Below are 27,510 nucleotides of genomic sequence, written 5' to 3' on the forward strand. Positions count from 1 at the left end.
ATTTTACTATTTCCATATGACATTCAAAGCAAGTTTAGTGCACTTACAAAAATATGAACGTGACTGGATGTCCAGAGCGACAGGTAATGCCTCTTTTGTGCAGACCATACTCTTATAGTTTCTTAGACATATGTTATTAATTATAAGAATCAGGATAAATGTAGTATTGTATAAATTTGAAACAAACATTCAATAAAGTGTATCAAGTCTAGCAATGCATAAATGAAACATGGAAACAAAAAAGAAAAACTGCGCAAAGAGTCAATAAAGTGAAGCTGCGGCTATAAGTGGGGTACACCAATACAAAAAAAGGAATAAAAAAAATGCACATTAAAAACTTAGTACATACAAAATATAATTAAGAAACTCAGTGGAAATGAATAAGTTCCTTTTCAAAGGAATGTCCAAGAGCCCCCAAAAAATGTGAATAGAAGTGAATAAAAATTCTTCAATAGTTCATATGTTGATGGTAGAGGTTCAGGTGAAACAAATTATCTATTAGATGAAATGCTTACCAGACAGTAAGCCAAATCGAGCAGGTGGCTTTAAACCCAGCCTGGGCCTTTAAGGAATCAATCCCGGTGTAAACTGCACTCGCACTCGTAACGTAGAATTGGATCCACGAAGGTTTACCCAAAAGGAATATTTTTAAAAAACATAGCGTAATACTGACAAAAAATTAAATACCAAAAAAAAAATAGAAAAGAAAAAAATGTGACACTCCACCAGTGGCAAAATCATAAATAATCATAAGACCACCCAGTGCCTATAGGCACACATAGGGTCGTTGTGTAAGTGACATGCAATCATGCAATAAAGTGAATAATCTCCAATAGGAGAAGCTGGTGCATAAACCTTACAAAAGATCCGCTTACCAGATGTTATAGAACAAATGGGCATGTAGCTATCCACCGGATGGAAATGGAAAGAGGTATCAAAAGTGCAGCAAACCACATAAAAATCCTGCTTACCAGATGGCAAACTTTATATAAGCAGACTAGCACAACCACAGAAACGACTTCCTGGCATGGAGCGGCGTAGATCCGTCATGACATCCATATCACAAGCTCAGTGACATCTGAGTTCCATCTGCACCCTGACCTCACAAATGCTCCACACCATGTGGTGGTGGTGGTGTGGAGCATTTGTGTTATGATTATGATCTCCACACTGGTGGAGTGTCACATTTTTTCTTTTCTTTTCTTTTTTTTGGTATTTAATTTTTTGTCAGTATTACGCTATGTTATTTAAAAATATTCCTTTTGGGTAAACCTTCGTGGATCCAATTCTACGTTACGAGTGCGACTCGTCCAGTTTACACCGGGATTGATTCCTTAAAGGCCCAGGCTGGGTTTAAAGCCACCCGCTCGATTTGGCTTACATCTGGTAAGCATTTCATCTAATAGATAATTTGTTTCACCTGAACCTCTACCATCAACATATGAACTATTGAAGAATTTTTATTCACTTTATTCACTTCTATTCACATTTTTTGGGGGCTGTTGGACATTCCTTTGAAAAGGAACTTATTCATTTCCACTGAGTTTCTTAATTATATTTTGTATTTACTAAGTTTTTAATGCGTAGTTTTTTTATTGCTTTTGCAGCAAAAGGAGAGCAATCTCCTATAAAGCCCTATAGTCAAACAAGAAAAAGGAGAGCTGTAGAGGGGCATTCAAAGTTTAAATTTGTTGAGAGAAAAAGGGCTTTTAAATACTCACATCCAGCATGGGTTGACAGCATGGACTTCACTGGCTGAATGTGGGAAGGGAGGGAGCTCTATAATGGTGATGAAAGTCTACTTGATTGCCCCCAGCTGAAGCCATTGGCATTGATCTCCCCTGGTGCCCTATCACCTCCCCGCTGCCCCTGGAAAGTGTTAATGGCTGTTGCTGCTGAAGTCATGCGCTCCAAGCAGGGCAGCCAAAATAGATGGCTGCATGCGGAACTCAGCGGAGACACAATGGGGACACCAACAGCACGGACGTAAAAGATGGCCTAGGCTATTAAAAGATGGCCTAGGCTATTAGAAGATTGCCAAGACCCTGAAACTGAGCTGAGTTTAACAGGACAGGTTCCACTCAGAACGGGCCTCGCAATGGTCAACCAAAGAAGTTGATTGCATTTGCTCAGCGTCTTATCCAGAGGTTGTCTTTGGGAAATAGACCTATGAGTGCTGCCAGCATTGCTGCAGAGGTTGAAGGGGTGGGGGGGTCAGCCTGTCAGTGCTCAGACCATACGCCGCTCACTGCATCAAATTGGTCTGCATGGCTGTCGTCCCAGAAGGAAGCCTCTTCTAAAGATGATGCACAAGGAAGCCCGCAGTTTGCTGAAGACAAGCAGAGTAAGGACATGGATTATTACTGGAAACATGTCTTATGGTCTGATGAGACCAAGATAAACTTATTTGGTTCAGATGGTGTCAAGCGTCTGTGGCAGCAACCAGGTGAGGAATACAAAGACAAGCGTGTCTTGCCTACATTAAGCATGGTGGTGGGAGTGTCATGGTCTGAGGCTGCATGAGTGCTGCCGGCACTGGGGAGTTACAGTTCATTGAGGGAACCATGAATGCCAACGTGTACTGTGACATACTGAAGGGGAGCATGATCTCCCTCCCTTTTGACTGCAGGGCAGTATTCCAACAGAATGACCCCAAACACACCTCCAAGACTAACACTGCCTTGCTAAAGAAGCTGAGGGTAAAGGTGATGGACTGGCCAAGCATGTCTCCAGACCTAAACCCCTATTGAGCATCTGTGGGGCATCCTCAAGTGGAAGGTGGAGGAGCGCAAGGTCTCTAACATCCACTAACTTCGTGATGTCATCATGGAAGAGGACTCCAGTAGCAACCTGTGACCATGAATAAGGTGGCAGCCATACACAACTGGCCCCGTCCTCTAAAAAAAAACAGGTCAGAGCATTTTTTTGGCATAGTTGGCTACTACCAGAGGTTTGTCTCTAACTTTGCCACCATTGCTGCACCATTAAAATTAATGTAAACCCGATTCATGAAATTTGACCTGGGCACTGAAAATTTGTGTCAGGGTGGTTGCTATAAATAGGTTAGCAGAGAGCTGGTATATTCCCAACACGGCTCTGCAAGTTTCTATGTTATTCTGCCTTTGTGGAGGAGGGGGGGTGTGTGCCTCTCCTCCAATCAGCTGTCACACAGTGTATGCCAAGACTCCTCTCCACCTGCCGGAACAGGAAGAACAAATTCTAACACAATGTGCACTTTCTAAAGAATATAGTAAGCTGAAGACAGCAGATATACATGTAAAACTTATGTAGGGAGATTTGTTTCATCTCTGTGCATCAACTTAGGTTTTTCACTGCACTAGGTACAGTTGTGCTCATAAGTTTACATACCCTGGCAGAATTTATGATTTCTTGGCCACTTTTGATCTGGGTCATTTGGGTAGTTTCTGTTGTGATTATGATTTAAAAAGAGTAAACACAGTTGATTGATAATAAATGGCTTTAGCCAAACACTAACCATGAGTGAAAAAAGTTTGTGTGTTATCATCCATATTCACTGAAAAATGGCCAAGAAATCAAATTCTGCCAAGGTATGTAAACTTATGAGCACAACTGTATAGGCGAGGGTTTACATCTACTTTAACGGACTTAAAGGAGCTGTAAAAGCAGAGGGTTTTTTTTTTATCTTAACGCAGTACCCCTAATACTTACCGGAGCCCCATCACTGTCCAGCGATGTCCACAAAGGTGTCTGCCGTCTGAGACTCTCCCTCCTGATTGGCTGAGAAACGGCAGCAGCACCATTGGCTCCCGCTGCTCTCAAAGTCAGTCAGCCAATCAGGAGCGAGAGGGGGAAGGGCCGTGCCGCAGCTCCGTGTCTGAATGGACACAGGGAACTGTGACTCTACTCGGGTGCACCCATTGCAAGCTGCTTGCTGTGGGGGCACTCAACAGGAGGAAGGGGCTAGGAGCACAGAAGAAGGACCCGAGTACAGAATTTGGGCTGCTCTGTGCAAAACAACTACACAAAGCATGCAAGTATAACATGTATGTTATGTTTTTATTTTTTTTTAAATTACTTTACAATCGCTTTAACAAAAGGCAGGAAGTCAATAATGATAAAGTGGAATGTGAATGCCAAAGAAGCTTTTCAGAAGCTTAAGACTGCTTTGTGCCAGTATCCGTTGCTCATGGCTCCTGATTTTTCTAAGGCGTTTGTGGTGCAGAAAAATGCCACAAGCGAGGGCTTAGGAGCGGTCTGGTCTCAAATGGTCAATGGGGAAAAGCACCCTGTAGTTCTTCTCAGTAGGAAACGGACGATGGCAGAGAAAAATGACGCTGTGGTGGAGTGAGTGTGTCTAGCCATGAAATAGGCTCTGGACTCTGCAGTACTTTCTGCTAGGCAGGAGGTTTCGCCTGGTGTCAGACCATGCCCCATTGACCTGGACGAGACAAAACAAGCAGGCCAATTCCAGGGTGATCAGATGCTTTCTTTCTTTCCAGGAGTTCAGCTTTGGAGTAGAGTACAGACCTGGGAGACAGCATCAAAATGCAGATGGCCTCTCCCGAGTATATTGTATGATGTCAAATGGTGTTTCCAACATCTCTCTGGACAAGAGACGTTTAAAAGGGGATAGGGTTTCCATTTATAAATACCGTACTGGTGACCCCACAATAGGGATAAAACTTTTTCGCGGAAGGGAGTTTAACAAGACACGTGGCCGCTCGTTAAAATTAGAAGAAAAGAGGTTTAACCTTAAACTACGTAGAGGGTTCTTTACTTTAAGAGCGAGCGGCAAGGATGTGGAATTCCCTTCCAGAGGCGGTGGTCTCAGCCAGGAGCATTGATAGTTTAAAAAAAAAACATTAGATAAGCACCTGAACGACCGCAACATACACCTACTATGTAACTTCCGCATTGAGGCGGGGGGGCTATATGTACAGCGCGCCAAGGATGGGCTCTGGACGGGTGCTATGTGGCACCAATATTTGCGTTTCGGTCCCTTTAAGGCAGGGGTAGGCAACCTCGACCCTCCAGCCGTTTTGAAACTACAAGTTCCATAAGACATTGCAAGACTAACAGTCACAGGCATGACTCCTAGAGGCAGAGGCATGATGGGATTTGTAGTTTCACAACAGCTGGAGGGCCGGGGTTGCCTACCCCTGCTTTAAGGGAAATGTGTGTACTCAGGGTGAGGAATGTCAAGGTAGTCATGTAAAAAAGGACTGACTCGCAGTCGTCTCTGTATTTGTAGAGATGTATTTGGGTCCCGGAATGTTGAAGGTTCAAAGTGACATTCGGGTGGGAAAAGAACATCCACTCCTGACTGCGGGGACTCCGGTCCCCACAGGGTTACGTAGTCTTCAGGAAGCAGCACATAAAACAGGAAGCTCTTAGTATTAGGTGTGGTGCTGTAGCAGTTGGAAGGAAAGCTGGTTGTGTGCTGCACATGGGCTACAAACTGACAAAGCACTTGAAGCTGGACGCTGCTAACCCTGGGCCCTAACTTGACTTTTGCATATTTAACAGTTTGATTTGTGCTAAAGATAAGTGGACTTCTGTGTTGCATTTCCTGACATTTTGTTTTGCTGCTGGAAGCGCTCTTGTGTTTGCTTAAGAAAAATTAAGACTTGTTTAAGATAACCGGCTGTTGTATGTGGACCCAAGGTGCTAGACCCTTTGAATATTACAATATGCATTTAATTTTTTTTTTTACAAAAAGTGGACTTGGCTTCTTCTGAATAGGAAAAAAAGGAAAAGAGGATGGTTAGCATTTCTGGCCTCTAGAAACCAAAGATTCTAAAGTGTAAAGTGAGGGAGCCAGAGTCAGAAATTGGGAGTGGTGTCATAACAGGACACTGCTCTGGGACAATAGAACAGCTATCATCCTGAGTAGTGGTTTGAGGTTGCTGTGGGTAATCTGCAGAACACATGCTATTCATCTCTTTTGTCACAGCTTCCTTACACTTGTAATCTGCCATTGCTAAGTGAGGGGATCACCAGTGGGGTACACATAGAATGGAGGCTGTAAAGCAGGGATCCTCAAACTACGGCCCTCCAGCTATTGCAGAACTACACATCCCATGAGGCATTGTAAAACTGACATTCACAGACATGACTAGGCGTGATGAGAATTATAGTTCCTGAACAACTGGAGGGCCATAGTTTGAAGACCCTTGCTGTAAAGGATAGGGTTTTGTATGTCTGGATACAGGCACTGGCAATATCCCTGTGGCTATCTGTGGAAGATGGCAGCAGGAGCACAGCAACATGCTGTATGCATTCTCTACAGAAGAGGTAGACAGAAAGGTATCATTCAGGAGAAGTGATGCAATTACCTCATCCTCCTAAAACTAAATCTGGATAAAGGTAGAAAAAAAACACCAATTTTAAATGACTTATGTCAAGAAGCATTACAGACAAAATGGCAGGGGTTACCACAATAAAGTGACCAACACCCAATTCCTCTGCCAATAAAATTGTATAATGCACTATGCAATGTAGATAGAGGTAGTAAAAGCCAGAAACCAGTCTAAACATACATGGTAACCTGGTCTTACCCAAGCCAAAATGGTTGACCTACTAAGGGTTCAGGCTTTGCCTGTCACACTGGGCATGCCCCTGAGCGGGTCTTCAGGGTCGGGTAAACCACAAAACTGGACCTGTAAAGCATCCTGCAGCTAACTACACATGTTGCACTACGTGTCAAGGTGAACATCTAATGCAAGGATCCAGTGCTCAAAGCAGACATTTCAGGCCAGCCTCACAAAATGGGGTCTGGGTATGATTCTTAGGGTAACTGAGGTCTTCCAAGAGTAACCAATCTGGAAACCTTTAGCCCAGAGCAGAAAACCGTAAGATCTTTAAAACAATCAATGGTTTAAAAAGAAAAAATACTTCTGCAGAAGAACAGTTCCATCACTTAAAGAGGAACTGCAGTCTGCTCACATAATTTGTAATAATATCATTGCCATTCTGAAGCGTCCCTTCAATCACTTTGCATATTTTAAATATACTAGGATTGTGTACTTGCCAAATATGCTGCAGAAATCTCCCTCCACGGAGTCTGGCTGCAACCATTTTAAATGTGGGCATCTGAAACTGCTGCCTGTTCACTACCTGGATGTACACAAACAGAGGCAAACCTCCAGCTCTGCAGCTCTCATTGGCCCTCTTATATCTCACCCCCCTCTTCCTGGCAAACTCATGAGAGAGAGGGAGAGAGAGGGAGAGAGGGAGAGAGAGAGAGAGAGAGAGAGAGAGAGAGAGGGGGAGAGAGAGAGAGGGGGAGAGAGAGAGAGGGGGAGAGAGAGAGAGGGGGAGAGAGAGAGAGGGGGAGAGAGAGAGAGGGGGGAGAGAGAGAGAGAGAGAGAGAGAGAGAGAGAGAGAGAGAGAGAGAGAGAGAGCTGTGCATGATGTCAAAAGCCTAGGCTTTTTACCAGACAAGAAACAGGAAGTGAGCTGTATAATGTAAATACTGGCAGAAACATTTTTTTTTTGTACTCACCGTAAACACAATTTCTCTGAGTTCGACAGGCACAGCGCCTCCTTAATCTTGACCAATGGGTTATATTGCCTCTGCAGGAGTAGGACCAGACAGAACAAAAAACACCTGGCTACGCCCATGGGCTGTCCTCAGTCAATATATAACCCCCTCCCTGCTCTAGGTATTCAGTTTAGTAGCAAGTAGTAATAAAAGTATCAAAAACTCCATAGAGGGGTGGGTGCTGTGTCCGTCGAACTCAGAAATGGATTTTATGGTGAGTACAAAGATCCCATTTTCTCTTTCGTTCATCGACGGACACAGCGCCTCTTAATCTTGACCATTGGGATGTCCAAAAGCAGTGCCAAAGAAAACAGGATTTTTAAAACAGCTTACCTGTAAAAACACTTTCTTTGAAGTCACCCCCTAAGACAAGAAGTGCACTCCCTATATAACCCCTTCCACTACTGGGGGTACCTCAGTCTTGTAGCCAAGCAATATACGTTTATTTCAAAGAAGGGAGTGTCCTCTGTGTCCCCTGATGTACTTCAAAGAAAAGGATTTTACAGGTAAGCGGTTTTAAAAATCCTGTTTTCTTTTCATACATCGGGGGATACGGAGTCATAGTAGTTACTATGTCCCATAGCAATGGCAACTGAAGGGAGGAAAACACAACAAAAAAGGTAGGGCATTAAGAGGCTAGAGAATTTATACTGTAGCCTGCAGTACACTACGCCCAAAGGCAATATCCTCATGACCTTTAACATCAATTTGATAGAATCTGGTAAATGTATGGACTGAAGACCAAGTTGCGGCCTTGCAAATCTGAGCCATAGAGGCTTGGTGATGCACCGCCCAAGAGGCACTAACAGCCCTGGTGGAGTGTGCTTTAACATGAAAAGGAGGAATTTTCTTCTTTAGACCATAAGCTTGAACAATCACTTGACAAATCCATTTGGAAATAGCAGATTTTGATGCTGCTTGTCCTCTTTTAGGACCTTCTGGCAGTACAAACAAAACACCTGTTTTGCGAATCTGAGCGGTCTCCTTTAAATAGACCTTGACCGCTCTTACTACATCAAGGGAATGTAGTGACTTCTCTTCCCTAGGTCCAGGCTCTGGGAAAAAAGAAGGCTTAATAATATCCTGGTTCAAATGAAAACCTGTCACCACCTTCGGTAGGATTTCAGGATGAGGCCACAATACTACCTTATCCTTATGCATGAGCAAATATGGCTCTTTACAAGACAGAGCCGCCAATTTCCGATACCCTTCTGGCAGAGTATATGGCAACCAAAAAGATTATTTTTCTTGTCAAAAGAACCAAGGGAATTTCCCATATAGGCTCAAAAGGCTGTTTCTGTAAAGCCGACAAGACTAAATTCAAATCCCAAAGATTTAGAGGTGCTCTGACAGGGGGATTCATTCATGTTACCCCCTGAATAAAACTACGCACCAGAGAGTGAGAAGCAAGAGGCCGTTGGAAGAATACTGATAAGGCTGAGACGTGGCCCTTGATAGTACTCAAGGCCAGCTTCATTTCCAATCCCATTTGCAGGAATTCAAGGATCCTACTTATGACATACTTCCCGGGGTGCCAACCCCTGGATCCACACCAGGAAACATATGCCTTCCAGACTCTAAATGACTCTGGAGGCCGGCTTCCTAGCGTTAACCAACATAGACAGTACTAAAGGGGATAACCCACAGTCCTTTAGAATGTGGCTTTCAATAGCCAAACCGTTAAATTTAGCGTTTGTAAGGTAGGATGGAATACCGGACCTTGTGCGAGACGGTCTGGCCACAACGGCAGGGTCCAAGGGACTCCTACTGCCATCTTTATGATATTGGCAAACCAAGATCATCTGGGCCAAGCTGGGGCCACCAGAATCACCTCCTTCCATTCCTGCTTGACCCTGCGGAGAAGGCGCCGAAGCAGCAGAACCGGAGGAAACGCATAGATCAGTGAAAACTGATCCCATGGTTAGACCAAGGCGTCTGTTCCGCACGCTAGCGGATCCCTCGTCCTTGACACAAAGTTGTTGAATCTGGACGCGAACAGATCCACGTCCGGAATACCCCATCTTTGACGTATCGACAAAAAGATGTCGGGGTGAAGGGACCATTCTCCCGGAAACAATTGTTGGCGACTCAAGTAGTCCGCCTGCCAATTTTCTATCCCTGGAATGAAAATCGCTGATAGGCAAGGAATGTTGCTTTCTGCCCAAGCTAGAACATGATTCACCATTTTTGGGCTGCATGACTTCTCATGCCCCCCTGATGATTGATGTAGGCCACAGCCGTGGCATTGTCGGATTGAATCCTGACAGGACAATTCCATAGTCTGAGCGTCCAGGGCTCTAGGGCCAGACGTACTGCCCAAATCTCTAAAATGTTGATGGACAAGGTCCTTTCTGACTTGGACCATTTCCCCTGGACAGAAGCTTTTTCCAGGACTGCTCCCCAGCCTAGAAGGCTGGCATCCTTTGTTACCACTTTCCAGGATACTGGTAGAAAGGATTTCCCCTTTTGGAGGTTGCTGGATATCAACCACCAATTGAGGCTCTGACATACCTCAGGGGATAAGTGCATTGGAAAGTCCAAAGCCTGAACCTTCTTGTTCAAGGCCGACAGAATGGTGTTTTGTAGCAGTCTTGAATGAAACGCATAAGGGATGGCCTCGAAAGAGGCCACCATCTTCCCTAACAATTTCATGCACAGCCGAATGGAAGGATTTCTCTTTGCTTTGACAAGTTGAATCAGTTCCTTTATGGAGCAGACTCTTGCCTGGGGTAGGAATACCTTCTTTTGAACGATATCTATGACCAGCCCCAAGTACTGTAATCTCCTTGATGGTTTTAAGGAGGATTTTTCTAGGTTGAGGATCCAGCCTAGGAATTCCAGGTAGCTTACTGCTGAGATTAAACTTTAGTTTAGACCGGAGACTGATTGATCTACTAAAAGCAGATAGTCTAGATAGGCTAGGACAGTTATACCCTGAGCCCTTAACCTGGCTAAAGGAGGTGCCAGGATTTTTGTGAACACACGTGGTGCGGTGGATAGACCGAATGGCAGAGCCACAAACTGAAAATGATGATTTTCTACCTCGAAGCGTAGAAATTTCTGATGAGCGGGAAATATCGGCACGTGGAGATATGCATCCTTGATATCTATCGAAGCCAAAAACTCCCCGCCTTGCAAAATGGAGACAACCGATAGGATTGACTCCATGCGAAAGGACCGGACATTTAAGTGCCGGTTCAGATCTTTGAGATCTAGAATAGGTGTTACCTCCCCGTTCGGTTTTGGAATTGTGAAAAGGTTTGAATAAAACCCTGTTCTTCTGAGGGAACCTCTGATATCACCTCCTGGGATAAGAGATGATCCAGAGCTAGAACGAGAGACTTCCTTTTCTCTGGATCTCTGGGAACATTTGATCTTAGAAAACGAGGAGACAGAAATTCTCGGCACTCTAGTTTGTAACCTATAGAAATTGAGGAAGCCACCCATATGTCTTGACATTGTTCCTGCCAGATCTTTGAAAATTGCAGAAGCCTTCCCCCCACCCGAGCGAGCGTGGGCGCCCCTTCATGAGGAGGCTTTAGCATTTTGTTTTGCGGGCTTTCTGCCCCAAGTCCTCTTTTGGCCCTGGGACTGCCCCTGAGGTCTTCCTCTTGAGATTGACGGTGGAGGCCATCGAGACTGCCTAGAGGCAGATGCTCCTGGCACTTGAAAGATGCACGCTTAAAGGAGAAATGCTTAAACTTCTCCTTTACTGGTAAAAGAGAACTTTTCCCATTAGAGATTCTTTGGATACATTTATCTAAATCGTCTCCAAATAATCGTTCACCATGAAATGGGAAACTGGCCAAGAGCTTCTTACACGGTGCTTCGGCTGACCAACTTTTCAGCCACAGGACTCTGCACTAGTGTATGCACTAGTCTTAGCATAAGCCGTGAGGCCTGAACAATAGAATCCTTCATAGCATCCACCGTAAAACATAATGAATCTGATATTGCTGGGCCTGCTGATCAGGAAGTATCTTAAGTATCTCTACAAACTGGTCCTTTATGGATTGAAATACACCAATTGCCGCAAGAACCGGCTGCGCTACTGAACTTGCCAGAGACATGTTCTTAAAAAGAAATTCCAACTTTTTATCTGTTGGATCCTTTACCATTTGCGCATTGTCTACCGGACAAGTGAGATTTTTATTCACCGAGGCGATTGCAGCATCGATTGCTGGAACCCCCCATTTCTTATAAAATTTGTCCTATGGAGGAGGAAGTGTAGAAAACTTTTTTGGAGGAAAAAAACTGCTTATTTGGGTGTTCCCATTCAGAATATATCAGCTTTTTTTAGCCATGAATGGATATGAAAAGCATCCCCAGATGGGGGACGCTTTAGTGATCCCAAACCAGAGGTGGGCTCATCAATAGACTACGCTACAGGCAGCAAAAAGGTTGAGCGAACCAATTTAGTAAGGGAGTGAACCAGAAAACTGTCTTGAGACTATTCCCTCCATATTAGGATCCTCCGAAGAGGAGATCTCAGCGTCTTCCAGATCTTTTGGAAGACCTTCCTGATCCCCTGCCCCCTGTATCTCAGGATGAGGGTCCTGAGCACTGGATGGGGATCTGCTACGCTTGGACCCACTATGGAGAGTGATCATAGCATCAATCTTTTCCAAACTAGAGATGGTAGAAGAAAAAACCTCCAGTGTGATATATATATAAGGGCTGAAGTGTCCAGCGCTGCTGCAACATCAGTCTCCCCTGATGGATCACTCTGACCGTCCGCATCACTCTCAGAGGATGACATTTTCTTGGACATGGATTTAGGTTGTTGTAAAACAATCGATTCCCTAGAACCCTTTGAGGAGTTATTGGTCCCCCTTCCACTCATAGCCTGATGCACAAAGCAGAGACACTACCAGAAGTAATGTATACACTGCTAGGCTACAGTCCAGCAAAATATTGCTGCTATTAATGCCCAGCCTGAAGCAGTAACAATGTGTCAAAGGAAATGCCTGTGTCACCAAACCTGAAAATGCCACCTCTTTGCTCTTGTGTCCCTCCACAGCCAGCAGCAGCACACAGTGTGCTTTTAAAAGCTTCCTCCACATGCACCCCACCCCCCCCGCATTGCCTACAGCTCCACCCCCGTTTTTAAAAAGATAAGTTTTCCCACGCGAGTAGCGGACTACAGGTACCCTCGGACCTAGAGTGAGCATTGTGGGGAGGGGGGTGGTTTACAAAAAAACGCCGAGCGGCCAATGCGTTTTTCCCATTTTTTTTTTTTTTAATGAATCCGGGCTCTTACACCTCCCGAGGGGGGGAATCCCAGCATAGGGGGCCACAGGTGGGGAGACAAATCCCCCTTTTTGCTTACCAGAGGATCTGCTGCTTTGGCCGGAGGAGAAAGAGGAAGTGTTCGGCTCCTGACACAGTGCTGTTTCCAGCATGAGGCGGTGAGTGCTTATTACAGCCCCCAGTGGTGACACATATGCATGACAACATTATTTACTTAAAGGAGACATTCATAAGAAAAATTTCAAAAATATTTCTTAGAAAACTCCACTTACCTTCCCGCCGCAGGGTTTTCTGTGGTAAACCAGACCCAATCTTCACCCTTCAGGAGCAGGGGAACCTAGAGGTAACCCACAATCCTGGACCTGCAACAGCACCCTGCCAGTAAAACTTTATGGCCTCACTACCAAAAAGTACTGGATCCCAGGGTCCAGCTCTCTAAAAAGAGAAGTATTCGCAGGCAAAACCTTCTTTCTTCGGATACGAGGCCCGGGTACCATTCAATTTGGCCCAAAAAAGGACACTTTGAATGGATCCGATCAGCATGGCTATTCACAGCAAGGATTGCTCCAGTGGAGCTCAGCACAGCACATCTTTACTCTTGACGAACACCTTAGACACTGGCGAATAAACTGAGGTACTCCCAGTAGTGGGAGGGGTTATATAGGGAGTGGACTTCTTATCTTAGGGGGTGCCAGTGTCCATCACCTAAAGGTGGCCTATAACACACATAGTAACTACTATGGCTCTGTGTCCCCTGATGTATGAAAAGAAAAATGGGGGGTGGGCAAAATAACCCAAGGCTAACCACAAGAGCCCTAACCAGGACACAGAGGAGCCTTAACCGGGTCACAGGAGCACCATCTGAAATAAAAGAATGTTAAAAAAAGAAACACCCCTTATGAGGGAACCCCCCCTTAAACAGCAGCCTGAAAAACCTTGCGGCCAAAAGAAGCATCTGCAGATGCCAAAATATCTACTTTATAGGATTTAGTGAAGGTATGCACTGACGACCAAGTGGCCGCCTTGCAAACCGGTGATATTGACACTTGATGACGGAAGACCCAAGAAGTACTAAGCGACCGAGTAGAAAGCGCCGTGACAGGGAAAGGAGGAACCCGACCCTTGATAGAACAGGCCTGGGTCACAGTCTGTCTGATCCATCTGGAGATGGTAGCCGAAGAAGCGGCCAGCCCTTCCCTTGGTCCCCGTGTAACCAAAAAAAGGGAGTCTGACCTCCGGAAGGATCAGTGGATTCCAGATACACCCGAATCGCACGAACCACATCCAAGGTAAGCAAAGCAAATTCCTTGGGATGAGCCGGCTTGGGACACAAGGACAGCAACGCAATGTCCTCATTCAATTGGAAGTCAGAGACAACCTTGGGCAAAAATGACGGACAGGGACGAAGAACCACTTTATCCCTATGGAGTACTAAATAGGGACTACGACAGGATAATTTAAAAAGTGATAAGTTACTATAGCGCTGTAGTGGAAATGGTGAACCAAATTATGTGAGAATATATTTAAAGATGCCCAAATAATATAGGTGCAATCATTTATGTGAACTACACAAATAAAAGAATAAATATAAATAAATTGTGCTGATATTAACCTATTAATATTACACCGTGTGCCATCAAATACATAGATACCATAAATAAGTGAACTGCCAGAAATTGATTGAGTGAATATATAAAATAAATGATAAACAATCCTCCTGTGGAGTAAAATATATAAACTGGATAAATAGATACACACAAATATATCAACCACTGATTGTGTGACAGACAAGATCCTCTGTAGTGAAATAATGAGACCATATACGCAAGCCTAGATGGATGACAGTGGGTTCAATAATACCATTCCACTGCCAGTAGTTAAAGTGGATGTAAACCCGAATTTTTTTTTTTTTATCATACTGTAGAGTATAAGATTTCCTATCATTTGAGCCCAATCTTGCCACACAGAGTTAATTCATCTCTGAGCAATCCTCTTTTATTGTTCAGTGAGAAAAATCTTGACAAACTGAGAAAAACTTTGTCAAATACTCCCCTTTGCTGTGAGTGACAGCCTAAGACACAGGCATTATTTTTTAATTCCCTCCCCCACTCCTTTCTTCAGCAGCTCTGCAAGGATTGGCTGTTCCACACCTCAGCATTCACATTTGGCATGCGGTTACTTTCCTGTCTTTTCACTGGATGTTAGAGATCATAGCAGAAGTTCAGCAGAAGTTCAGTGTTCGAAATAAACAGGAGAAATGCATATTGACAAGGAGTGTAGAGGTGGGCGGGGAGTCTACTGACATCACGACTCCACCCGGCGAGCTCCAGACAACAGACCCACCCACAGAATATGCAGTTTTTCGGGTCTACTAACAGACAGAGGGGAGACATTTGACAGGTAAAGATACACGCAGGAGGCATGTATATCCTTATAGATAACCCCCATGGCAGTAGTTTAGAAAGGATGACACTGGGTTTACATCCACTTTAAAGGTGGAATTCCCAGCTTTCAGTGGACTTCCACGATATGTAAAACAAAAACGGGTAACAAAACAATTGCGCAGGAATCGTGTCAGAGTGATTCTAAATAAGATTAGGGTAATCTCACTCACATGTCCCCATCAGAATGATCGCATGAGAAAAATGATCAGCTGCTTTCAGCTACACACTGGAGACTCCTCATCCACCACCAGTGAACAAACACAAACACTACTGGAAACGTCACAGGCTCCTCCTCCCGACGCGTTGCGTCACCAGACACGTGACTTTTTCAAGGGTGCCCATGTGACAGACCTGAACGATACTTAGTGTGTGTGTACTAGTTGCCACGGTAACCCCGGGAGTCAATGCATCATCATATAATTTAAGCGATCTTTAATTCCTTTTAAATAGCATGCATAGGATACTTATGAGTTCCTTTTAAAATAGCATATAAAATAACATTTTATACCATAAAAACCTGACACTAGACATATTTAATACTAAGTTTAAGAGAATTTAAAATGAATATAAAAACCGGGTTAATATCCTCAAACAGTGTTATTATCTGAACATCTATGATTTAAAATGTAACAAATCAAAGAACAACCTCATCAGGACATAGTGAGAATTACAGCCTGCCATACATATTAAAACAGAAAAAAACAGAAAAAACAATGGACCATGGCTATATTTAAAGTGATCGGGAGAAATAAAAAAAAAAAAAATGATGATATAAGCAATAAAAATCCGATATTATACAATTAAGATCAAAATCTATGTTTAAACCCACTCTGTTACTACCCCGCCAGTGAGGTCTATATTTTTCAATCGCCCAAAATTTTAGAAACGCTGGGTTTTTATCATGGCATAAGGAGAAATGGCGTGAAAAAATAATGCTTTGGAAAACCTTTTTTAATGTTTTGTGTGTGCTCCCTGATACGTTTCCACATTGGTCGTTTTGTTCTGCCCACATACTGTAACGAGCATGGGCATTGCAATACATACACCACCCCCTCAGTTCTGCATGTCATGAAATCTTTAATCTGATAATCTGTGTTGTTACTAGTGGATTTGAAATTAGTGCATTTTTGACCATTTTGTTTAGTGTTCTTACATGCATAGCACCGCTTGCACGGATAAAAACTTTTTTTCAGAAGGTCAAAGACATTTTTTGCTATAATGTCTCTCAGCGTAGGTGCCCTCCTGTATACAAATCGTGGTTTTTCTGGTAGTATGTTACACAATTGTGGATCAGCTAAAAGAAGTGGCCAATATTTTTTGAATATGCGTTCAATCTGTCGATGCTGAATATTAAAAATCCATATTCATCGGAATACCTTCATCTCTTTTGATATCTGAAACCTCTTTGATTTTTTCATCTATAAAGTGCTTGTTATAACCCTTTTGGACAAACTTTTCCCCAATGACATTAGCCTGTTCTAGAAAGGTGCTAATCTCTGTGCAGTTTCTTCTCAGGGGTATCAATTGCCCTTTCGGAATGTTTATGAGCCAAGGCTCAAAATGACAGCTATCCACAGGTATAAAGCTGTTCCTTTCAACTGGTTTAAAAAAGGTTTTAGTTAAAATTCAGTTAGGTAGTTCTATATCTAGATCCAGAAACTGTAGGGATTTATTACTCAATTTATAGGTCAGCTTTATGTTTTTTTCATTTGTTTAATTTTTCTAAAAATTCTAAAAAGGGATCCTCTTCTCCATTCCACAGCATTATACAGTCATCTATGAATCTTCTGTACATTGTAAGTTGTGGGGAAGTATTTAAGTATATCGCTTCCTCCTCCCATTGGGCCATAAATATGTTTGCTACGCTCGGAGCGTATTTAGCCCCCATACCAATGCCATTTAGCTGCCTATAAAAATCTGAATTGAACCAAAAATAATTGTGCTCTAAACCAAATGCTAGACATCTTAAAATAAACCTCTTTTGCTTGGACATTAGATTACTGTACTTATTCATAGCCCATTTCGATGCCACAATAGCATCCTTATGGCCTATATTCGTGTATAATGATGATACATCTGCTGTAATCAACATATACTTTTGATCTGGCTTAATTACAATTTTGTTTAGTTCCTGAATTAGATGTTTGGTGTCCCTTAGGTAGGCTGGTGTTAATGAAGCTAGTGGTTGTAGGAAATTGTTCACATATTCTCCTAATCTTGAGTTAATAGATTGAATGCCGTTTATAATGGGACGTCCAGGAGGTTTTGCCTGGTCTTTATGAAGCTTAGGCACTGTATAAATAATAGGTACCCTACACGTGTCGGGAACAAGATATTTCTCCTCCTTATTGGTGAGTATATTCTTCATACTTCCTTTTTTAATTAACTCCTGTAGTTCAATTTTGTAATCTCTAGTGGGATTCCATTTCAGTTTTATATAGGTATTCGCATCATTCAATTGTTCTTGGAGTTCATTATTGTATTAATCTCGATAGAACCACAATTGCTCCTCCTTTTTTGGGGGGATTTTTGGGGGATTTACTTCATGGTTTAGGGTCAATATTCTTGTTTTGCCATCCCAAAAAAACCTTTCTGGAAAAACAATGGGAGAAACAAAAAACCCCGTAATCACCAGAAAGGTCATTATGATTATCGAGATAGTAGGGGATATAACCAACAAAATGGCCAATATAATAATGAGCATTCAAACTATCCAGGCTACAGATGCATCAGATGCAGGACAATCAGGGAAGACCTGAATATGACTATTCAGACAACTCATACTATCATTATAATGATAGACAAGACGGGAGAGAGCGCCCTCAGTATCAGTACCAACATGATGGTGATCGAGAACGATATGACCAATACCAATATGGACCTAGAAATAGTCCCATCCACACCCAAAATCGATATGAAGCACTGTGGGACCACAGAGATTCTAACCCATCTATACCTTTTTTAGACCAACGCAAGAACGAAAAAACACCCCCTCGGCAGGACAGAACAACAAATGTAAGAAGTCCAAACGCAAGAGGGGATGTAGAGGAGGACACAAGAGCCAAAAGAAAAACAGAGTAGTGGGTGAAGGAATATAAAACATCAGTGGAGTGGATTTATCTAAAAATGAATTATCCCTATTGGACAAAGGCCTGAAGTACGCACCGAAACAGAATCTTGATAAATTCAACCCATATGTGGATATTCAAAAATACACAAGAGAGTTAAATATTAAAAAGTATATGTTCAATAAAACAGTAGTTACCAGTTCAGATAATAGGGGATTGACACACCTGGAAGCGTTACGCACAGTCAATTAAGGAATAAATCCCTATTTAACCCTCCAGTTCATAACAATGAACATATTGAAGTTTTTAATAAAATGGTGACACAAGAAGTTGATAAATTAAAAATCAGAAGAATGAAGGATCCACAGGTTATTAGAAATGGAATAAAAGAATTGGAAGAAAACAAAAAAGTGGTGGTAAGACCAGGCCATAAAAAGGAGGAGCAATTGTGGTTCTATCAAGAGATTACTACAATAATGAACTCCAAGAACAATTGAATGATGCAAATACCTATATAAAACTGAAAGGGAATCCCACTAGAGATAACAAAATTGAACTACAGGAGTTAATTAAAAAAGGAAGTATGAAGAATATACTCACCAATAAGGAAGAGAAATATCTTGTTCCTGACACGTGTAGGGTACCTATTATTTATATAGTGCCTAAGCTTCATAAAGACCAGGCAAAACCTCTTGGAGGTCCCATTATAAACGGCATTCAATCTATTAACTCAAGATTAGGAGAATATGTGAACAACTTCCTACAACCACTAGCTTCATTAACACCAGCCTACCAAAGGGACACCAAACATCTAATTCAGGAACTAAACAAAATTGTAATTAACCCAGATCAAGAGTATATGTTGATTACAGCAGATGTATCATCATTATACACGAATATAGGCCATGAGGATGCTATTGTGGCATCGAAATGGGCTATGAATAAGTACAGTAATCTAATTTCCAAGCAAAAGAGGTTTATTTTAAGATGTCTAGCATTTGGTTTAGAGCACAATTATTTTTGGTTCAATTCAGATTTTTATAGGCAGCTAAATGGCATTGGTATGGGGGCTTAATACGCTCCGAGCGTAACAAACATATTTATGGCCTAATGGGAGGAGGAAGCAATATACTTAAATACTCCCCCACAACTTATAATGTACAGAAGATTCATAGATGACTGTTTAATGCTGTGGAATGGAGAAGAGGATCCCCTTTTAGAATTTTTAGAAAAATTAAACAGAAATGAAAAAAACAAAGCTGACCTATGAACTGAGAAATAAATCCCTACATTTTCTGAATCTAGATATAGAACTGACTAATAATGGAATTTTAACTAAAACCTTTTTTAAACCAGTCGAAAGGAACAGCTTTATACCTGTGGACAGCTGTCATTTTGACCCTTGGCTCATAAACATTCCAAAAGGGCAATTGATACGGTTGAGAAGAAACTGCACAGAGATTAGCACCTTTCTAGAACAGGCTAATGTCATTGGGGAAAAGTTTGTCCAAAAGGGTTATAAAAAGCACTTTATAGAGGAAAAAGTCAAAGAGGTTTCAGATATCACAAGAGATGAATTAATTCAAGATAAACCGAAGAAACAAACACAAAATCAAGGTATTCCGATGAATATGGATTTTAATATTCAGCATCGACAGATTGAACGCATATTCAAAAAATATTGGTCACTTCTTTTAGCTTATCCACAATTACGTAACATACTACCAGAAAAACCACGATTTGTATACAGGAGGGCACCTACACTGAGAGACATAATAGCAAAAAATGTCTTGGACCCTCCGAAAAAAAATCACAGGAATTAACTTTTTCCAGAGGAAAGGTTTTTATCCGTGCAAGCGGTGCTATGCATGTAAGAACACTAAACAAAATGGTCAAAAATGCACTTATTTCAAATCCACTAGTAACAACACACACTATCAGATTAAAGATTTCATGACATGCAGAACTGAGGGGGTGGTGTATGTATTGCAATGCCCGTGCTCGTTACAGTATGTGGGCAGAACAAAACGACCGATGTGGAAACGCATCAGGGAGCACATACAAAACATCAAAAAAGGTTTTCCAAAGCATAGTGTTTCACGCCATTTCTCCTTATGCCATGATAAAAACTCAGCGTTACTAAAATTTTGGGCGATTGAAAAATATAGGGAATTAAGCAAAACAAGAATCCAAATGGATATTTAATATGTGTACTCTCAAGCCGATGGGTTTAAACATAGATTTTGATCTTAATTGTTTAATATAGGATTTTTAATGTTTATATCATAATTTTTTATTTTTATTTCTCCCTATCACTTTAAATATAGCCATGGTCCATTGTTTTTTCTGTTTTAATATGTATGGCAGGCTGTAATTCTCACTATGTCCTGATAAGGGTGCTCTTTGATTTGTTTACATTTTAAATCATAGATGTTCAGATAATAACAGTGTTTGAGGATATTATCCCGGTTTTTATATTCATTTTAAATTCTCTTAAACTTAGTATTAAATATGTCTAGTGTCAGGTTTTTATGGTATAAAATGTTATTTTATTTTGTATGCTATTTTAAAAGGAACTCATAAGTATACTAAGCAAAAGGAATTAAAGATCGCTTAAATGATATGATGATGCATTGACACCCGGGGTTACCGTGGCAACCAGTACACACACTGCAAGTATCGTTCAGGTCTGTCACATGGGCACCCTTGAAAAAGTCACATGTCTGGTGACGCAACGCTTTGGGAGGAGGAGCCTGTGACGTTTCCAGCAGTGTTTGTGTGTGTTCACTGGTGGTGGATGAGGAGTCTCCAGTGCGTAGCTGAATGCAGCTGAAAATTTTTCTCATGCGATCATTCTGAAGGGGACATGTGAGTGAGATTACCGTAATCTTATTTAGAATCACTCTGGCACGATTCCTACGCAATGGTTTTGTCCCCCGTTTTTGTCCTACATATCATGGAAGTCCGCTGAAAGCTGGGAATTCCACCTTTAACTACCGGCAGTGGAATGGTATTATTGAACCCGTCATCCATCTAGGCTCGCGTATATGGTCCCGTTTTTTAACTACAGAGGATCTTGTCTGTCACACAATCAGTGGTTGATATATTTGTGTGTATCTATTTATCCAGTTTATATATTTTACTCCACAGGAGGATTGTTTATCATTTATTTTGTATATTCACTCAATCAATATCTGGCAGTTCACTTATTTATGGTATCTATGTATTTGATGGCACACGGTGTAATATTAATAGGTTAATATCAGTGCAATTATTTATTTATATTACGACAGGATAATGCCGCCAACTCCGAAACCCTGTGGGCCGAGGTAATAGCTACCAGGAATGCCACCTTCTGGGACAACGTAGGTAAGGAAAGCTCCTGAATATTCTCGAATGGAGGTTTCTGGAGAACCGATAGCACAAAGTTTAAATCCCATGACGGGAAAAAAAAACATACAGGCGGAGCCAGGTGCCGGACTCCTTGAATGAAGGTGCAAACTAAAGAGTGAGTGGCTAGGGGTCCCTGAAAGAAGACTTTTAAGGCAGACACCTGGCCCTTGATGGTGCTCAACGCCCTGTTAAAGAAAAGTTAAGATCCGAGCCACAGAAAAGGATCAACGCCAATCGACTCACACCAAGAAATGTATGCTTTCCACGTACGATGGTATAATCTTACTGGCAGTCAACTTCCTCGCCTTCACCATAGTAGGGATCACTGATCCCGACAGACTTCTATCAGTACCTGGCTTTCAATGGCTAGGCCATTAAAACCAGTTACTGTAAAGCAGGATGGAAGAGCTCAGCCCTCGGTACAACTGGTCCTCTTTTAGAGGTAGCTTCCATGGGACGTTTATATGCCACCAGAAGACTTTTGCCCTCGGTCCTTCGTAGAAGAGGAAGGTGTTGGCTTTGGCTCAGCAGTGGCACTAGGACGACTGCGGCGTCTAGCAGAGGAACTCACGAGATTGCCACGAGCCTCAATTACTTCCCATTAAACTGAACCTGCTGAAGGGGCCAATGTTTGAGAAGAAAAACTACTAACCTGGTTAGCATTCACTCCAGAGTCCGACCAAGGTAGCCCAATTTTCTGGACAGGTGCTAGAGGGGACCTTGGGTAGTTCGGACGCCACCTGAACCTTTACAGGAATTATATCCACACAAGGAGACACAGGGCCCCCAAAGTGGACAAATGCTGTCCCCCCTTCTTTAGTACTCCCAAAAGGTTCAATTAGTGGACCCCCTTGACGCTCACGAAGGAGGTCTATGAATCTGGAAACCAGCGAAGATGTCCCCCCACCAATGGGTGAGGGCAGACTTTCATGCTGAAGGAGTCTTGTCAGTGGATCTGGAGAAGCCTGCTCTAGGCTAAGATTGCTTGGAACTTCCCAGGGAAGACTTGAAAGTTCTGTTTCCTTTATCTGCAGTCCCGGAAGCCCGGAAGAATTTCTTATGGGCTGAGAAGGAAGGCCCCGTCTGCAACGAGGCTCCTTACCTTTCCTAGATTGAGGCAGGAAGGTACTCTTTCCCCCTGTGACACCCTTAATGATGTCATCCAGGGTAGCCCCAAACAGGCGGTCGCCTTGAAAGGGCAGATCAATGAGAGCTTTTTTAGAGGCTTGGTCTGCTGACCAATTCTTAATCCACAGCACACGACTAATCACCACCACTGAAATAGAAAGCTTGGACAGCACAGGAGCTGCATCCAAGGCTGCATCACAAATATACTGTAGCCCATGGGCCAACTGGTCCGTTAAATCAACATAAGCAGCGGGAACCTGCTCACTACCCAGACCCTGGCGCAAAAGCTTGGCCCATTCAGTTAGGGTCTGCGACACCAGTACCGAGGCCAAGACTGGACCCAATGCCGACCCAGCCATAGTAAACATGCTGCGTGCCACAGCCTCCGCTTTCCTGTTAGCCGTGTTCTTAAAGGACAGGGATTCCTCTACTGGGATCATGGTTGCTTTATTCAACCTGGAAATAGGAGGGTCCACCACTGGTGGGGTAGTTCCCTTTTTAAAAGTGATTCTTCAAAGGGGTAGCGTATTGAGAAACGTTTAGGGACCACAAAGGGTGATTTTGGTTGTTCCCATTCCTTATAGGTAAACCTATCATAAGGAGGCAGATAAGGAAACAACCTTGGTGTGAGAGGTAACTTATGCATACCAAAAGGACACAGCCACGTCTGTGGCCCTGTCAGCCGCATCCCCCATCTTTAGTCTCCCGCCCTGCAGTAACAAGTGCGTCCACCAGAGCTTTTTCACTCACTGTAGAATCCGCAGAGGACTCATCCTCACTATTGGGCGGGTCAGGGGGCGAGATATTAAAACCCCCTGGACGGGCCTCGTCCCCGGCCGCATCAGGCTCAGAATCAGATGATGAGACAGACTGAGCAGGGGAAGGCAGGGGGAAGCTTCCTCCTGGGTCTTCGCCCACACGCTACTTCCACCCGGGATACAAATGACTCGAGCACCGCCGTCAGCGCAACCATGAGAAGCTGGGGTTCTGAGGGACCTGCCACCTCTATGAGGGGATCAGTGGGTGAGTGTGACCCTGAGGCTCCATAAGGAAGAAGACCCTATAGTACAAAGGAACTTTGGCACCACTAAGGGACACCCCAATGGCCAGGGTACCTATCAGCAGAAAGGGAGATACACAGGGACCCCCAAAGACTCACCCTACCAAAACGGAGGCGCGCCGTAATTCGGACCCAGCAACACCAATGTCGGCGTCCATTTCATATATCCCGGGACAGGAAGAGAAGCATAGGGGAGGAAGAGGAGGAGCTCTGGCATCTCCACGAGGTTCTGGTCGTCTCTAGCGTCTCACTAGACTAACGAAAAATGGCTGTTGTGACATCATTGGCTACACAAACATGGCCACCAGCCAGACCAACGGAAAATGGCCGCTGTGATGTCATCAGACCACCCAAAAATGGCCGCCGGACGTTTGACATGCTGAAGCATGCTGCCAGGATTCTCTCTGTGCCTCCCACATTGCTGCAACCTCTGCAAGGGGACCCCCTTCCAAAAAGGTACTGTATTCCACCAGGCAGGGTAAAAATTTAAGGGAACACTACTGTGCACGCTGCACTGGGACCCCCAAACTGCACACTACCTCACACTGCACACACAGCAGGGCATGCACCTAGGGGTCTTCACTGCACTGAACCCCCCCATACCGCCAGGGCAGGACACACACCACCCAGAAGGGAAATGGCAGGGGAGACCCCCAGGGGTCTCTGCTGCCTGCCCTGGGACTCTCACCAATCCATGGGGGGAGGGGGAAGCCCAGTTTAACCAGGGGACTTTAGGATGGGAGGAGGGATCCTGCAGGCAGGTCCGACCATCCCTGGAGGCTACCCGCGTCCACCCCAAACTGCACAAAGGGGTAAAGGGGAACTGTACTTACCGATCCATGGTGCAGGTGACCCTCCAGACAGAACTCCTCATTACTGAAGTGGGATGTTGTCGGCCAAGGGAGCGCTGCGACCAGGACCAGAGCCCGTTTGTATGTGAATCTGCGAGATGTTTAACTCGCGGGCCAGCCTCTGTCCGTTGAGGCTATGTCATCATGGCCGACCTAGTGCGTAGCTGCGGTCTGCACGCACTCCCTGGCTGGACTGGGGAGACCACTAGATCTAGATTATCCAGCCCGTTGCCCTGCCCGGCAGTTGATTGCAGATCTTCCAGGAGAAAATGCATGGAAAAAAAAGACAAAAAGTAAAATTTGCTAGGACCAAAAGGTCCCAGCAAGGAGCTAGGTCCTTACTCCTGATTAGACAGAAATAAACCGAATACCTAGAGCAGGGAGGGGGTTATATACTGACTGAGGACAGCTCATGGGTGTAGCCAGGTGTTTTTTGTTCTGCCTAGTCCTACACCTGCAGAGGCGATATAACCCAATGGTCAAGATTAAGGAGACGCTGTGTCCGTCGATGAACGAAAGAGAACGGAAGGTCGGCTTTAAGGATGCTAAAAGAAAACTGCAGTCTCATGGCATTGATGGGGTCATATGGTGTACCCTGTGGGCGGCCATAGAAAGTTTGTTTTGCCAATGTCTAATCCCCTGAAGGTAGCTGCATAGAACTCATGGGCTATGAAAAATGAAACTCCTATGTCCTGTAAGGTATGATTTTGATATCTGTATGAACATACTTCCCTATCAATACGTTGTATACAAGGTGTAATTAGAGTTTAATAATCTTACGATTATCCCTTTTTCGTGACTGTTTAGGTGGGCCTCCCTCACTAGCCTGTGTGACAGCAACCATCCGAGTTAAACTATAGTGACGGTTTGATTTAAGCTTTTGTGTGTCTGTCCTTGCGTTTGGACTATGGCTGCCTGTGTTCTAAATATAATCTTACCTGACCTGGTTTCAGCTTTTTGATCCCATGTATCTGACCTTCAGCTTCTCTTTCTGTCTTGACTGTAACATCTGTTCGTTTGTCTGTAGTATTTCACTAGACAATCCTGTTAGAGATATATTGGTAATTGTCCTGTCACATGCCATCTATAACTTTAGTGGCTCTGATGAAGACTAAATGCTTCATGGAACCACAGTGAAAGCCATTTACCACTGACTGTGATATTTTCCGATTTTTCTATTCTCAGACTAAAACTGCTCTCTTGTGGATCTCCATTACCTGTTCTTGTTTTGCTTTTCTATGTTGTTAATGTCATAACATTGCTTTGCTCTAAGAGATCCCAAAGCCCATAGATACAATAATAAGTTCCCTGCTACCTGTGATACCATGCTACTTACATTATTAAATCCTCCAAGTTCATGAACAAGGCGAAACAATGTGAACAGATTTAAATTTCTGTATCCCAGTACAGGTTTTTTGTTGATTGGCGTTCCTAAAAAAACATTAAAGCGACATTATTAAATCAGAGAATGGCTAAGTGATCAGAATAAAAACATGACTACTGTGGGACATAGGAAGACAACAGAATATGTAATAAAATGTTTTCAGTTGCAGTAAACATATCATTAGGAAACAATGTACTTGTAAATACAAGAATATGCAAAAACACTACACGTTCCCGAAAAAGAAAAAAAAAGACAAAAGAAATTTTAAAAGCATCACCATACCATCTTCCCTCCCCTCCCCCTTTGTGGCAATTTGTTTACTATTACCATACCATATCATACATTGCTGTATATAATAACCACTTGCATGCAAGAATGCAGAATTCCTTAGTCTTTATGTACTCCTACTCTAAGCAATTGCAATTCTTTCCACCAATGTGTAGAGTGGGCAACTACTTATGTTTTAATGGTTTTAGTTCAAAATAAACAAAATACAAGATGTTTGTATTCAAGATTAAAGTATCATTGGTATCATTGGTGCCAGGGGGAGAGAATAGGAGGGTAAGTTCTCATGCTATCTTACATGAATTTACCGAGTCTGCAGCTAGTCATTCCTTTTTCTTGGGCGCAATGAGTTTGACAGGCTGGGGAGTATGCTTCTAAATGCAATAACTTTAAAGAGACTGTCACTAACCTAAAAGGTGGCAGGTAAAAGCGCAAAAAATAATTGTAGTGCATACTTGCAGTGGTTTACCTTTCCATAAATTAACTTTATTCACTTGCAATATTCCTTCAAAGTTACTGGAGAAATTAACTAGTCTATTACATAGCACAGTGCCTGCTTTGCATAGCTCTCTCCTTTTCTGAAACAGTCTAAAATCTGCGCTGGCCAGGGTAGAAGTGAAAGGAACCATTTTCCACTGTCATTTGAGTCTGCTGACATTCCATATAAGATGGCAGCACTGAGAAGCAGTTCGAGCTTTTTGATGTGCACATAAGGGAGGCTTTTACAAAACATGCATAACATTTGTTAAATGCACGTAAAACTTATGGGAAGATTTTATCCACAAAATTAATAATCTGGCAACAGGTCCAGTTTACCCCCTTAGCTACCAAGGTAAGTTTACAAATGGCTTGGTATACAAGGAATTAAAAACAAGCTCATGGCTGCTGTAGCTTTGAGCTTGGTGTGCTTTAGGGCCCTTTCACACTGAGGAGTTTTTCACCTAAAAATCAAGAAACATTTTTCCCTTTAAAATCAATGAATGTTTTCATGCTGGGGTGGTGCACTTCCGTTGCAGTAAAAAATAGCCTGATTGCATTGCAGCATTTTTGGAGCATGTTTGGGAAACAAAACAAAAAAAAAAGAAACCGCTCTTCCCCATTTAAATGAATGGGAACTGCCTC

The 27,510-nt window shown here is 43.1% G+C and overlaps 1 protein-coding gene across 8 annotated transcripts in view; it reads right to left on the reverse strand.

The window, feature by feature from the left end:
• ARID4B (AT-rich interaction domain 4B) overlaps positions 1-27,510 on the reverse strand; it is a 1,373,103-nt gene that overhangs the window by 758,197 nt on the left and 587,396 nt on the right. For all 8 annotated transcript variants that reach the window (XM_073627572.1, XM_073627571.1, XM_073627570.1 and 5 more), the window contains one exon: positions 26,056-26,150. In XM_073627572.1, coding sequence (XP_073483673.1) covers positions 26,056-26,150 — 95 coding nt within the window. The remainder of the gene's footprint in view (positions 1-26,055; positions 26,151-27,510) is intronic.

The sequence above is a fragment of the Aquarana catesbeiana genome, linkage group LG04 (genome assembly GCF_042186555.1).
Source record: "Aquarana catesbeiana isolate 2022-GZ linkage group LG04, ASM4218655v1, whole genome shotgun sequence".
Classification (NCBI taxonomy): Eukaryota; Metazoa; Chordata; class Amphibia; order Anura; family Ranidae; genus Aquarana; species Aquarana catesbeiana.